Here is a 14,884-nt window from a genome sequence, read left to right as displayed (position 1 = left end):
GGCGTGAAGTGTAACAGGCACAAGGGAAGCTCCCTGGGCCTGGGTACACAGGGTTTTGTTGGGGTCCAGCCATATGGGCATGGCCGACCACCCACGCAGCTGCCCCGAGCCTCCAGCCCTCCAGAGGTCAAGCTGATGGCACATTCCCAAGGCCCCTCCGTAAATCACACCGTTAGTGCGGAGACTGTCTGCAGGGCTCAAGGCCTCCAGGTGAGTAAAGACACCCCAATCAGGCTGAAAATTCCAGGGACTTAGAGGTCACCTGCCAGGAGCCAAGGTAAAAGCCAGAGCCCTCCTTGGTCAAAATGAACTATTTACTGCACAGCAGTGGGAGTTTGAAGTGTTGTTCAAGGTCACTGGCTCAGCTGGCGAGCCCTGGAGCCAGACTCGGTGTCCATAGCAGGCGGGAGGGGAGCAGTGGCTTGCTGGGCGGGAGAAGCAGTGAGGGTGCAGTCCTTGGCCGAGGGCTGAGGCTTGTTCGTTTCTCTACTAGACCCCAGGAGATGACACACTAGGCAACCAATACTGATAAATAAATGAACCAATCAGTTAATGTATCAATCAACTAAATTACTGGCATTCTGAAGATAATGTATAGTTTCCTATTGCTGCTCTACCTACTTACCGCTTAGTTGCTTAAGGCAACACACAGTATCATGTTATGGTTGTGGGCTGCAGCGTGTGTTGCGGGTCGCACTGGGCTAGCTCCAAGGCGTCGGCAGGGCTGGTTTCTCCTGGAGGTCTAGGGCAAAACTGTCACATCTGCATGGCCAGCGAGGGCCTCGCTCCTGCCTGTTTCCATCCTCACACCCCTCCTCTGACTCTGACCCTCCAGCCTCTCTCACATGTAAGGACCTGTGAGGACATTCGGCCCACCTGGGCCACCCAGGTGACCTCCCGTCTCAGGATCCTTAACTTGATCCCGTCCGCAGAGCCTCTCTGCCCATGCCAGCTCACACACAAAGGCTCCAGGAGTAGCATGTGGACAGCTCTGGGCAGCCGTTATCCTGCCTGGTACAGAGAGAGCCCGTGAGTTTCCAAAGAGTAAAAGAAATCAGTTCTTGAAAAACCATGAAAACACCGATCTCTGGGCAGCAATCTCTATGAAGCCAGTCTTGAGAGAGAAACAATAAACGTCCTTTCTTTCCATACACCCACATGTCGTCTGGAGGGCAGGCGCCCACAGGTGCTTTGGTGAGGGCCCGTGGTCCCTAACCAGGGCTGAAGGGAGATAAAGCATCACCAAGGGCGCAGAGACCGAAAATGTAGATGTTCTGGGACACCCGTTATCGTAGCAGGCTAAGGGAGCATGGCTTTCGTTTATTTTTTATTTCAATAGATTTAGGGGTATAAGTGCAGTTTTGTTATGTGGACATATTGTGCAGTGGGGCAATCTGGGCTTTTAGTGTACCCATCGCCTGAATAGTGTACTTTGTGCCCATTAGGTAACTTTTCCTCCCTCACCCTCCACCCGGCCTCCCACCTTGGCATCTCCAGTGAATATTATTCTACTCTGTGTGACAACACATACCCACCCATAGTTTAGCTCCCACTTATAGGTTAGAACATGAGGTATTTGATTTTCTACCCCTAGGTGGAGTGGTATTCCATGGTATATATACACCACACTGTCTCTATCCACTCAATAGCTGATGGACACTTAGATTGATTCCATATCTTTGCTGTTGTGAATTGTGCTGTGGCAAACATACAGGTACAGGTAGCTTTTTGATAATGACTTTTTTTCCTTTGGGTAGATTTCCAGTAGTGGGATTGCTGGATCTACTTTTAATTCTTGTAGAAATCTCCATACTGTATTCTATAGAGGTTGTACTAACAGTGTATAAATGTTCTCTTTTCACCCCGTCCATACCCATACTTGACTGTTTTTGACTCTGTAATAATGGCGATTCTGACTGGAGAAAGGTGGTATCTCGCTGTGGTTTTCATTTGCATTTCTTTAATAATTAAGGATGTTGATTGAGCATTTTTTCATATGTTCGCTGGCCATGTGTATATCTTCTTTTGAAAAATGTCTGTTCATATCATTTACACACTTTTTAATGAGGTTATTTGACTTTTTTTCTTGCTGAGTTGTTCGAGTTCCTTGTAGATTCTTTATGTTAGTCCTTTGTTAGATACATAGTTTGCAAATATTTTCTCCCATTCTCTAAGTTATCTATTTACTCTGTTGATTATTTCTTTTATTTGTGCAGAAGCGTTTTAGTTTAATTAAGTCCCTTTATGTATTTTTGTTTTTGTTGCATTTGATTTTGGAGCCTTAGTCATCAATTCTTTGCCTAAGCCAATGTCCAGAAGAGTTTTTCCTAGGATTCTTCTATCATTTTTATGGCTTCAAGTCTTACATTTAAGTCTTTAATCCATCTTGAGTTAATTTTTTAATATGGTAAGAGGTAGGAATCCAATTTCATTCTTCTGCACGTGGCTATCCAATTTTCCTAGCACCATTTATTAAGTAGGGTGTCCTTTCCCCAGTGTATGTTTTTGTCTGCTTTTTATTTTGATAAAACTGCTAGGATAATTAATTTATGTTTTCTTTATCTGCACAAGTAAAACTCGCCAGTACCCTTGTGGTATCACATGCTACCCATCTTTCCTTTTAGTAATTTTCACAACTATTTCACCTCCCTGCAAAGAGTTGCAAAGGAAAGAAGAATAATTCAGGAATCAGACAGACCATTTTGTGGGCCAATTTCAGCTGCATACCAGCTGTGTGGCCTAGTCCATATCACATAACCTCTCTGATCCAGGAATTCTTGGCTACTTCCTTGTAAGTTCTTGACCATATGAAAGAACCTACTTAACACCCAAAAATGCTACCAATAGCTCTCAGAATAAAGTCTAACATATCCTTAATCTGGCCCACAATGACCACCTACCTAGCTTAGTCTAGCCCGTCCATCTAGCCTGTTTACAAACTATTCTCAGTCTGACCACAAGGCTTTCCTGACCTAGCCCATGAAGCACCCACCCAAGCTGACCCACAGACCCACCTAACATGGCCCAAGAGGCTACCCAGCCTTGTCTGTGAGATCTACCCAGCCTGGCCCCGAAGTCCCACCTGACCTAACCTATAAGGCCCACACAGCCTGGCCCACTCGTCACCCCGTCTGGAGTCATGTCCCTTGCTATCTGCCTTCTAATTAACCTCAGATATCTCTCAGTTCCCCAAAGGTACCCTGGTCCCTCCTACCCTAATGCCTTCACACATGTTCTTCTACTGTCTGAAACATTCTTCCCATCATTCCCTCGTCTTTGCACAGCCAGCTTATTCTCATTCTTTGGGTCTCAGCTGAAATGTCACTTCTTCAGGGAGCCCTTCCTTTCCCAGACCAGTCTACCTAGGGCTTCTCTGACCCTTTCCCAGACCAGTCTACTTAGGGCTTCCATTCTTCCTGTCATGAGACTTGTCACAGCCTATGGCAAGCACTTGTGCAATGTCTAACCCCTGTTGGGCTGGGAACTCACTCAGGTCTGGGTCCACGCCTGCCTCCTTCAGCACACTGTCCCCCGCACTGGCCCTGGCGCAGAGCCTGGCCCATAGCAGGTGCTCGGGAGACGTCTGCAGAATGAACCTGTGCATGCTATGAGGACAAAACACACATTGATGCCAGAGTTTTGACCGTTAGGACCCCTTCCCTCGAGTGTTGCACCATGTCACTATGACCACAGTCATGCTGTGTAACAGAATGCCTCAAAACCTGATGGCTGAAAATAGCAGATTTATCCTCAACATCTGTGCCATGGCCAGTGGTTGGCTGATACAGGCTGGACTTGATTAACATGAGCTGGCCTTGTTCCATGTGTTTCTCATCTTCCTCTAAGACCAGTGGGCTAGCCTGGGCACATCTTCTCATAGCGATAGTCCAGGCAGAAGTGTGCCCCCCAAGCAGCACACTTCGCTTCCACCCACCTCCTTCTGCCAGCCGGAGCGAGTCACATGCCTGAACCCAGAGTTAGGGGCCAGGGAAGTGCTCTGCAGTCACTGGGAGAAGGCCTGCAGAGTTACGCTGCAAAGGGCATGGGCATGACGAGAGAGAAAGCACTGGGGACAGTGTGTCGAGCTGCCCAGGTGTATGGTGCAGTTTCCCAACGTCTCTGCAAGTTCATGGCACAGGTATCCTTTTCCTCCTTCGTTGAGGGAAGAGGCCCAGAGAGGAAGGGAGTCGGTCCATGGCCATGCAGCTGTCGGCAGGTGCTAGGGGCGTGACCCTTGGTCCTACCCACTTCCCGAGTTTAGGAGACCCAAGCTCCACCTCTGCTCTCCAGGAGCGTCCTCTCATGGTCCCTGAGCACACCATGCTCTGAAGTCATTAAATGTGCATCTTCAAAACAACCTGGCTGTGCTCCCTATGAGGGGACGTTTTGGGTTCCTGTGATGAGGGACAAAAGGCTTCCCAGGATGGGGCGTGTCCCCGGTATCCTGACGGGACCCATTCCTCGCGCACAGTCACAGCCCACCTTCGCCAGTGCATCTCCACGGCTGGCCACATCCATGCCGTACCTGAAGCTCAGTCCTCCAGGCCTCCACTCCCCGGTGTGGCACCTCGGCCGCCGATGTGGTGCTGGCCCTGCTAGTCTTGTGTCACCCCCGACCCCCTGTATGTACTCCAGCCCCACTGGGCCACCTGCGCGTGTCTGCCCCTGCTGCTGTGCCAGGGACGCCCTCCCTCTGCTCACCTGCGAACAGACCGGACGAAGCTGCCCCTGCCCAAGGGCGTGGTTCCAACGCTCTTCCCCCAAACGCTTTGCTCCTAGAATAAAAATAACAATATAAACACTTGCTGAGAGCCACACACCAACTTTTCCAACTTTTATCTGCTGATAACAGCTAGCATCTATTAAGCTCTCGCTGTGTGCCAGCCATTCATAAATCCTTTCAGATCCTCACAGTCAGCCTTCAAAGCAGGTATTCTCAGCCCCCTTTTACAGATAAGAAAACTGAGACTTAGATATGTTAAGTGAGCTTTCAAAGGCTCCAGACTACATGTGCATTCCCCGTCCTAAGTCAGTTCTCTGTGAGCAACCTGTGGAGGGCGGGTGGTCTGGGCGGGTGAGGCGGGTGCAGGGGCAAGCTGTGAGGGCGGTTTGCCCTGCCGGGCTCTGTGTGCTGCTGCCTGTGGGGACAGGGACACCCTCCAGAGCCCAAGGTTGAGGCCTGGGGCCAGGCCCTCTGCCCAGAGTCCTGCTGCCCTGATCCTTCACAAACCTGCTGAGAGAGCAAGCGTGCACATTAATTCTGGTCCTGTTTCAGACGTGGGATAACTCAGTGTCTTCCGTGTGACACACATGGCGTTAAGTGGGAAGCGACGTGTTTTGTGGCCTGTCAGAGCAGGCACCAATAACGCAGACTTGACTCTTTCCAGTGAGCAGACAGGGTCTAGCGCGTTTCCGATTAGAAAGAGCCTGGTTTTGCAAAGTTAACCTTTCTTTAATTTGTAAAACCCATATTTTTGTGGTTTGACAGTCATGGGCAATAAAGAAAAAGGTTTGTCTCAGTGTCCCAGCTACAGCTGTAGAATGACGAATTCCAAGGTTTTTCAACTGAAAAAAAACAACCTGCCTCCTAGCAGAAAATACAGGTTTTCTTCAGAGGCTGGGAAAAAATGTCCATCAGTATTATTAAACTTTTTTTATTGTGAAATTTATAGGAATAAATGGATAAAGTATAAACTTATAAATTAACAAATGATTATTAAAAGCCATCCTTAAAACCACCACCTAGAGCAAGAAAGAGAGGGTGGCTGGGACCCCAGAAATGCCCCGGGACTCCCAGTCTGGCCGCCCCACTCCTGGGAGCCGTTCTGCAGCTGGCACCCAAATGAGACCCTTGGTCTTACTGGCAGTGGTGCACATTAGAGCACATCCCTGAACACTGTCACGTAGCTCTGGCAGTTTCTGAACGTGTTGTACAAATGGAATCACACAGCATGTATGTTGTCCTTCTGTTGCTCACCTTTACTTCCGTGCGATCCGTCCACGTGGGTGCGTGAGGCAGTAAGTAGTTCATTGCTCCTGTGGCCTACGAGCCCCATTGTGTAAAACATCACTGCACATGTGTCCACCCTGATGTTGATGGCCTTTGACGTCTTCTTGTTTTAGCCCGTTGCACGTGTGGCTGACATGAACTTTCTTGTAGATGCTGTGTGCACACATGTCCCTTGAATATAGATCAAAGAGTGGAATTGTTAGGTTAAGGGAATATAGTTTCAATTGATATCCTATATAGTTATTGATTAGGATTTTGAATTTATAGGTCAATTTTGGAAGAATAAACATGTTTGCAATATCAACTTCTCCAATCTAGAAGCATGGTATACTATATCTCTACATTTATTTAGGTTTTAATTTAATTTTTCATAATATTTTGTGGTTTCCACCATTAGGTATATGCAATGTATGCTATAGCTAGGTTTTTTTCTATATGTTTGTTTTTTAATCAAGTTAAAGAAGTTCTTTTCCATTCCTAATTTGCTAAGTGTGTTTTTCATGCATAGCAATTAAATTTTGTAAAATGCGTTTTTTTTTCTTCATCTACTTAGGTAATCAGCGTCTTTTTCTCCTCTATCCTGTTAACTTGGCAAATTGCATTGATTCAGGTAATACTATTGAGTGCATACAAATTTAGAACTTTTTCATCTTTCTGGTGAATTAAACCTTTTAGCATCAGGAAGTGACCCCCTTTGTGTGTAGTAATGCTTTTTTTCTTAAAGATCATTTTATCTGCTATTCATGTAGCAAAAAGTGACCCTATATTCACTAGATGCAGGCTAGTCATTCATTTATTCTTTTAAAAATATTTACCTGAGTAGCATCAAGGTTCTAGGCACTGGAGCCTGAATGCCAGGGCCCTCCGTGTAAATCTTACAAGTTGGCTTACCTTTCACATTTATAGAATAAGCCTCCGTTTCCTCGTCAGTGTGAGAAATTCCATTGACTCTTCACATATCATTCTGTCCACGCTCTCCCTTCTCCCCGCAGGGACTCCAGCTAGACATGTCAGACCGTTCATTCTGTTTCCTAGGCCATTATGTTCTCCCTTGTATTTTCCATCCTTTAGTCTCTCCTTGCTTTCTTCTGGTAATTTCTTCTGATCTGTCTTCCAGTATACTAATTCTTCCTTCAGCTAAATTGCAATTAAACCTGTACATTGAGTTCTTAATATTGGGCAATATTTTTCAATTCTAGAACTACTAGTCAGTTCTTTTTAAACTAAGGGGTATTACATTTTATAATTTCCAGCTCCTTGCTTAAAGGTTTAAGAGTAGCTTTTAATTTCATGAGCATAGTAAGCATCAATACTTTAAAATCCACATCTTGTAATTACTCTCTTGAGTACTCTCTTGAGTACCCGTGGGTTTGTTTTTGATCTCTATTGTTTATGTAGGTCTTTGATCATGTTGTCTTGTTTCTTCATGTGTCTGTTTATATTTTTTGTGCTATATTTCAAATTTGCACATTTGTTTGTAGAAATATTTTCATATATGCAATGATGTTCTCTTCTTCCAAAGATTTATTTTCCTTTGCTTTTGCCAGGTGACAAGACCTCTAGCAATCCAAGGTCTCATCTTAATTCAAGGTCAGGGCTTGAAATGACCTGGGAAATCTAAACATTATGACCTGACGGCAGATCATAGCTGCATAGCCAGTCTGGGCGGGTTCCATTTCCTTTCAGTCCTGTTTCTCCAGGGCAGCTTTTTGGGTCCCAACCCTACGTGTGGACTGTTTACCACATTGAACCCTGAACACTGCCTTCATCCCTCTGATAGCTTCAGGCCACTGCAAGTCCTGCCAGCCGTCCAGCCTCCTCCTCTGGGCTGACCCGTTTGCCTGGCGAAAGCAGCCCCAGGAGGGGTGCCCGTTGGCTGTGTCTTCTCCCAGACCTTGGCCCTGTGCCCTTCACCATCTTGCAATCTTTGCCACTTTTGTGAAGATTTAGTAATCATTTTGTTCAGCTCTTTTTTTTCATTCATCCTCAGTGGGAAGACTTGTCCAGATTATCTGGTTAGCCCCATCACAAGGAGAATCTCTAAATCTTTTAAAAGAATGCAGGTCCCTTATGCCCTCGCCACGGTTACTTTATTCTGACCAGAGTCAGGCTTGGCTTTGTAGACTGTGACATTCATTGGGTTTACTTAACACTGATAGGAATTCAATTTAACTTATATTTGTTGAGCACACGACATATGGCCTAGGTACATAGACCATACCAGAATAGGTTTATTTTTCTTTCAAAAAACCAATTATCCACGTAGCATACTGGTTAAAACCCATGAGTCCAACAGCCAGGTCCTACTGACTGCAAACTGTGTCCTAGTTACTTACTTTTTCTGTGCCTCAGTTTCCTCACCTGTACAATGATGGCAATTGTAACACAACATCTTGATTGGACAGTTGTAAGGATCAAGGGATACTATACGAGAACAGTGTTTATGGTGCTCTGGCAGCGGCAAGAACTAATAATTATTACACGTCACAGTTACTGTCCCTGCCGTTTGCCAGGCCCCTGCCAGGCCCTCAAAGTCCGGTCCATGAGCAGGGCGGCCACACAGCCAGGGACTGCATCAGTGGTGAGCTCTGCTGGGTAGCAGCAAAGGAGGGACACCTCTGCCGGGGTCCCCAAGACACCAGGACCGTGACTGAGTACAGGTGTGGCCGTGACTCAGGTTTGTTAGGGTACAGTGAATGGATTCTGGGCAAAGTCGGCAAAGGGAAAGGCTTGTTGGGAAAACCTGGAGGAAACCAGGCATGGACTTCCAGAGTCCTCGCCCCATGGGTCACTCAGCGCACTTAGTCCCCTCAGCAATGAGCCGTGACAGCTCGTGTGAAAAGTCGTCTGCCAGGAAAGCGGGCCTGAGCTTGGGCGTGCAGGGCTGTTGTTGGGGTCAGTCACGTGCCCAGCACGTGCCGAAACCCCAGAACTCGGGAAGGAAGCCGGGGTTCAGCTGCAACACGCCGCACCCAGCCTAGCCCCATGGTCAGGGCCTTGCCAGAGAGGGACCTCGGCTGGGTTTGAGGACAGTGTGGAGAGTTCCTAGACAGAGTGAGGCAGCGGGGACTCTGGTCATGTTGGCCCCGTGGCAGCGAGGAACAGTAGTCGGCTGCGAGGCTGGGGAGGAGGTCGGGTGAGGCTGGGGAGGAGGTCGGGTGAGGCTGGGGAGGAGGTCGGGTGAGGCTGGGGAGGAGGTCGGGTGAGGCTGGGGAGGAGGTCGGGTGAGGCTGGGGAGGAGGTCGGGTGAGGCTGGGGAGGAGGTCGGGTGAGGCTGGGGAGGAGGTCGGCTGCGAGGCTGGGGAGGAGGTCGGGTGAGGCTGGGGAGGAGGTCAGGTGAGGCTGGGGAGGAGGTCGGGTGAGGCTGGGGAGGAGGTCGGGTGTGGGGGCAGGCCCCCACAGTGCAGCCTCTGCTCCCAGGGCGCTGTGGGCCGGGGATGACACATAGACTGTGTGTGCCGCCCAAGAGCTGTGGGAGCCAGGGTCGGAAATGGCCAGGTCAGTCAGAGTGGCCCAGGGAAGGCTTCTGAGAGGGATTGTTTTGGGGGGGGCAGGATAAGGAGGAGTCCATTCCGCCTCACCCTGCAAAGTAACCAGAAACGGAACAGACTCTTGAAAGAGCATCTTCATAATAAAACCTTCGATGAGATGCCATGTATATGTTAATGAACACACACACCGAAAGCCACGTTATGAACATCATGTACAGTGAAGGTGTAGGAAGGTAAACTGGGGCGAGACACTGAGTTCACAGGGACGGGCAGAGGGAAAGAGCTGCCGGGGCAGGTGAAGGCGTCTGGCTTAACCCGCAAGGTTTGGTGTTTTAAATGCAAAAAAACCCAAAACAGCCACAGACAAACCCAAAACAGTCATGGATCCACAGGTATTTAAAATTATCATCTATCTGTGGTGTGGGATTTTTTCATAGTTTAGAGAAAGAGACTAGGGTTGGGCAGGTGGGACTAAGGTGACATGACAATGAGGTGGGGGCAGGACAGCAGGGGCCAGACTTGGGGCTGCTTGGACCCCCGCCAGGCGACCTTCCCGGGAGGGGTTCCGGGCTCGTCCAGGTTACCCGAGCAGGCGGGGGAGGGCTCCCTGTAAGAGCTGAGGTTCACGCCAATAACTTGCACAAGTGTGGACGTGGACAGGGAGACGGAGAGACCCGTGGGGGGTTGGGAAACAGCCCAGTTGGTGACACAGAGGCGATGCCAGCCATGAGAGCTCACGGGGGCCGGCGGGACCGCTGGGGCAGGGCGTGGCTGGAGCTTGGCTGGGTGAGGCGAGCGGGCTTGAAGGCAGCAGAGGTTTCCCAAGACTCTGAGTGTGTGTCTGGGTGTGTGTATGTGTGCAAGTGTGTATGAGTGTATGTGTTCACGCATGTGTATGTGCCTGTGTCTGTGCATTCGTAAGTGTATGTGTGTGCATGTCTGTGTGTATACAAGTCTGTGCGTGTGTGCACTTGTGTGTCTGTGAGAGAGAGACTGCGTGTCTGTGTGTGCACATGCACACGTGATCTGAGAGTTCCCATCTCTGGATCTCCGCTGTGTCTTGCGGGAGGTGTGGGGGAGGGGCAGAGGGAGGCTCAGGCCTCTGTGGGGTCCTGCCATCACCACGACCCCACTGTGGTTCTCGGCTTCAGGAACTGTACTGCAGCACCATAGACACGTTCCAGAAGTCTGCGGACATCCTGTTCCTTGAGAGGCTCCCCGGCGTGACTGGCCTCCCCCCGGCGGAGTGTGACTGCTTGAGGCAGGAGGTGCAGGAGGACGCCGCCCGGCTGCTGCGGAAGGCAGGCCGTTTCCGGAGGCGGCAGTGGCAACTGTTCCAGGAGCTCCTGCAGGAGGAGCAGCAGGTGCGCGGCAACCAGGGGATTTGGGAAGCTGGGGACGAGTGTCGAGACGTTGCGTCTGGTGGGCAGCCTGGAGCCTGCTGCAGGTGCTGCAGAGAGGGGACGGCCACCAGTCTTCACGGCAGCCCGCGGGGTGGGGCAAGAGAGCAGGACCGTCGCCTCCCGTGGCAGGAGGTCAGGAGACAATGCCTTATGTTGATCCGTCAAGAGAGAGCAGCAGAGCATGGTTTTAGGACAAGAGGTATGCGTAGCAGACGAATGGCGGCAGAAAGGAAGGTTGGGGGAGGCACCTGCTTTTCAGTGAAAGTCATTTGCTGATCAAGACCATGGATCTATGCTGTGGACAGAATCGTGGTCCCTCACAGATACCCACGTCCTAAGCCCCAGAGCCTGGGCACATGTCCCCGCACATGGCAAAAGGCCCTTTGCAGATGGGATTAAGTTAAGGATCTCGAGCAGGGAGAGATGCTGGGTTACCCGGGCGAGCCCGTGTAATCACAGGTTCTTATGCGAGCGGGGCAGGAGGCTCAGAGCCGGGAGGGGTGCTGTCGGCAGAGCGGTGTGGCCAGGAGCCTGGGCGTGCGGCGGAGCCCAGTAGCTGGAAGGGGCAAGGACAGATTGCACCTAGAGCACCGCCCAGCTCACGCCTTGACTTTAACCCATTAAGACCCATTTCAGACTTCTGACCTCCAGAACTCTAAGACGATAAATGTATGCTGTTCTAAGCCATAGTTTGTGGCAATGTGTTACAGTAGGAATGGGAAACTACTGCAATACTCATTGATTTTATTTTTTAAAAATTAAAAACCATGAAATAAAAGAAGGGACTTCCAGATTCCGCACCCACCATCACTGCCCACATCTCCTCTCTCCCTCGCCTCTGCCCTCGAGAGGCCGTAACACTAAGATGCTCAGTCGCCCAGCGTCCTTTGTGAATGGCAGTGGCTGACTGGCACAGCTCTGGCCGATGAGACAGGGCATGGCACCTGCAAGGGGCTTCTCTTTCCTCCTGCCAATGCCAGGTCTTGCTCAGAGCAACCCCATTCTTCCCGCCTTTCTCTGCCCGACAGACGGCCCACGCGAGGACAGAGCCTGGTTGCTCAGACAGCGGAACAAAGCACTAGATGGCCTGAGCTCCTGGTGGTGACTTTCACTGAAAAGCAGGTGCCTCCCCCAACCTTCCTTTCTGCCGCCATTCATCTGCTACGCATATCTCTTGTCCTAAAACCATGCTCTGCTGCTCTCTCTTGATGGATCAACATAAGGCATCGTCTCCTGACCTCCTGCCACGGGAGGCGACGGTCCTGCTCTCTTGCCCCACCCCACGGGCTGCTGTGAAGACTGGCGGCCGTCCCCTCTCTGCAGCACCTGCAGCAGGCTCCAGGCTGCCCACCAGTGGGGGCCACTGCTCCAGCCCCACACTGCCCACCCCTAGGTGCTTATTGTCAGAAATTTCTGTTCCTTTATGTGGGGTTTTCAGTTAGTTACAGAAGACCCTTCTGACTGATGGATCTAAAAGAGGTTTTCTAAAGCAATTAGTCGGAGCTATAGACAGTATGAAGTAAATAGAGGAAAGTGTCATACAAACACATGGCCATTGCCCTGTCAACGGTAACTGGACTCTCTCCTGCACTGGGCTGTGAGTTCCTTGAGGGCAGCACCCTGATCTCATATTTACACCTCCTATTCAGAGCCCAGTGGCTGCAATGCAGTATCTGTTGCATTCCCGGCAATAATAAGGCAGCTTTGGAAATTATTGAAGGGTCACCGTGACCCTGTATTCTTCCAAAGGATCTAAATGAAGCTGAATTTATCCAGTTTGCGGGCACCAGACCAATTAATTTACAGTCTCTCTGGTGGCAAGAACCCACAGTGGCTTAGCCCACCAGGTGGGTCTAATGTGCCTCTGATGTGGACCCTGCAAGCGAGGGGGGGCATTCTGGAGACCACCGTGGTTTTGCAGCCGAGTCACTAACCTTGGTAGCTCGAGGCATGGATGTGAGCCAGAGCGGACACATTAATGGGCCATGTGGCTTTAGCCAGTTAACTGAGATCCGCAGCTCTGTGATATTCCACAATGTGCTAAGTGTCCCTGTCGTGGCCCAATTACAGGGCAGGGGATGACACACAGAACACATGCATAAGACGCAGACAGGCTGGCTGCAGTCCCGGAAGAAAAAAGGACACAGACGAGACGGTTTAGGACTGCAGCAGCTAAACTCTGCCAGTCATTTATTTTATACAGTTAATTGGGCGAGCGTCCCGCTGCGATTTTCTCATGCCAGCTACTTTCCCAGCTACTTTTTGGTACTGACTTCCCACGGCCAACAACACCTGCTTTTCCAGTCAAAGCAAAAAGCATGGCCTTCTACAAGAGGTCTCTTTGATGTTTGACACTGTTTTCAGATAACAAACAATCTGGGCTCGAGTGCGACACCTGAGTCCTTGACCACCTTGCAGCGCCTAGCACCGCGTGCTGGTCACCAGGCAACCTTGGCTCGCATGTGAGGCCACAGGTCCTTGGCCGTTGCCTAGAGAAACAGTTTCTTCTGCTGGTCAACAAGCCACGTCCTGCTAATTGTGGGAGCAAGCAGTGGGCTCCCGTTCTGCTGACTTGGGGTCTCAGCCAGTCTGACCCTGGGACGGCTCGCTTCAGCTCACTTCAGTCCCCCAGCTTCTTTGTGAAAACAAGAGATCAAAATATCCAACAAGTTGCTGTGAGGTAATGCAAGTTAAGACCTTTAGCACAGTGTCTCTTGAATCATTTAATATGATAGACAGTGAAAATTCAGAATTTCATATCCCATAAAACACCTGTGGCTTATCTAAAACTTTCTGATTATGAATCTTAAGTTATTAATATTTTAGGTAAATATGAGACTATGCATAGCTCTGTTTTTTTAATCTATTTACTTCGTGAGCATATGATTGTGAATTTTTCTTGGCATGTGGGGAATGTTTTCAAGATGAGTTTTGCATTCAAGAAGCAAGCAGAAGGCCAGGCGCGGTGGCTCACGCCTGTAATCCTAGCACTCTGGGAAGCCGAGGCGTGCGTATTGCTCAAGGTCAGGAGTTTGAAACCAGTCTGAGCAAAAGCGAGATCCCGTCTCTACTATAAATAGAAAGAAATTAATTGGCCAACTAATATACATAGAAAAAATTAGCCGGGCATGGTGGCACATGCCTGTAGTCCCTGCTACTCGGGAGGCTGAGGCAGAAGGATTGCTTGAGCCCAGGAGTTTGAGGTTGCTGTGAGCTAGGCTGACACCACGGCACTCACTCTGGCCTAGACAACAAAGTGAGACTCTGTCTGAAAAAAAAAAAAAAGCAAGCAGAAGAGCTAATGACCTCATCAACTGATTAAATAAGTATGACCCAAGATTGTTTCTCAAAGTGTATATATCATAATTAATTTACTGATTGCTTAATTGCCTTAAATTACCACAAGATATTTAGAGATCCACGTTCTCTCCCTCTTGACATTTTTCCTCATCGATGACAAAAATGAGAAAGGAACTTTCTAGCTGTGGATGAATGTCAGTCCTGGAAAGCACTAGCACGCCCTGACCGACAGTCTTCTTTCCCACAGTGTTCTCTGTCGAAAAGGCTTTGGTGGTTTCATAGCGTGTTGCTCAGGAAAGTTGTTAAAAATTATGGAGTTTGTGAATCACAAAATGACGACAAGTTTTCATTTCTCAAAATTTAATCCCACTTTAATGCAGACATCTGGGCTTCTCCCAGTCCACTTGTGGTGGACGGCATAATGGCCCCAAAGAGGTCCAGACGCTAACCCTAAAACCTGTGAACGTGGCAGTTACAAGGCCAAAAGTACTTTGCAGAGTCATTAGGATCTTGAGAGGGGCACATGCTCATCTGGCTGGGCCCAGTGTCATCACGAGGGTCCCCATAGGTGGGAAGGACTCACGCGGGCTCCAGTGTCCGAGCTTGCCGGGCAGAAAGACCCAGCCAGCCACTGCTGGGCGGGAAGACGGAGGGCGGGGCTGTGCATGGGGAAACGGCGG

General features: G+C 49.6%; 1 protein-coding gene across 4 annotated transcripts in view; it reads left to right on the top strand.

The window, feature by feature from the left end:
* Nucleotides 1-14,884, top strand: part of EVC (EvC ciliary complex subunit 1) — a 73,830-nt gene that overhangs the window by 36,075 nt on the left and 22,871 nt on the right. For 3 of the 4 annotated variants that reach the window (XR_012912442.1, XM_020283638.2, XM_075992949.1), the window contains exon 12: nucleotides 10,653-10,865. Coding sequence is in view for 3 of the 4 variants with exons in the window: in XM_020283638.2 (XP_020139227.2) it covers nucleotides 10,653-10,865 (213 nt within the window). In the remaining variant the exon portion in view is untranslated. Of the gene's footprint in view, nucleotides 1-10,652; nucleotides 10,866-11,932; nucleotides 12,155-14,884 lie in introns of those variants that run through there. The other variant, XM_075992950.1, reaches the window with a different exon arrangement.

This window comes from Microcebus murinus, chromosome 16 (assembly GCF_040939455.1).
Source record: "Microcebus murinus isolate Inina chromosome 16, M.murinus_Inina_mat1.0, whole genome shotgun sequence".
Taxonomy (NCBI): Eukaryota; Metazoa; Chordata; class Mammalia; order Primates; family Cheirogaleidae; genus Microcebus; species Microcebus murinus.
The sequence above is the reverse complement of the archived record's forward strand: the minus strand, read 5'-3'. Positions and strand labels throughout refer to the sequence as shown.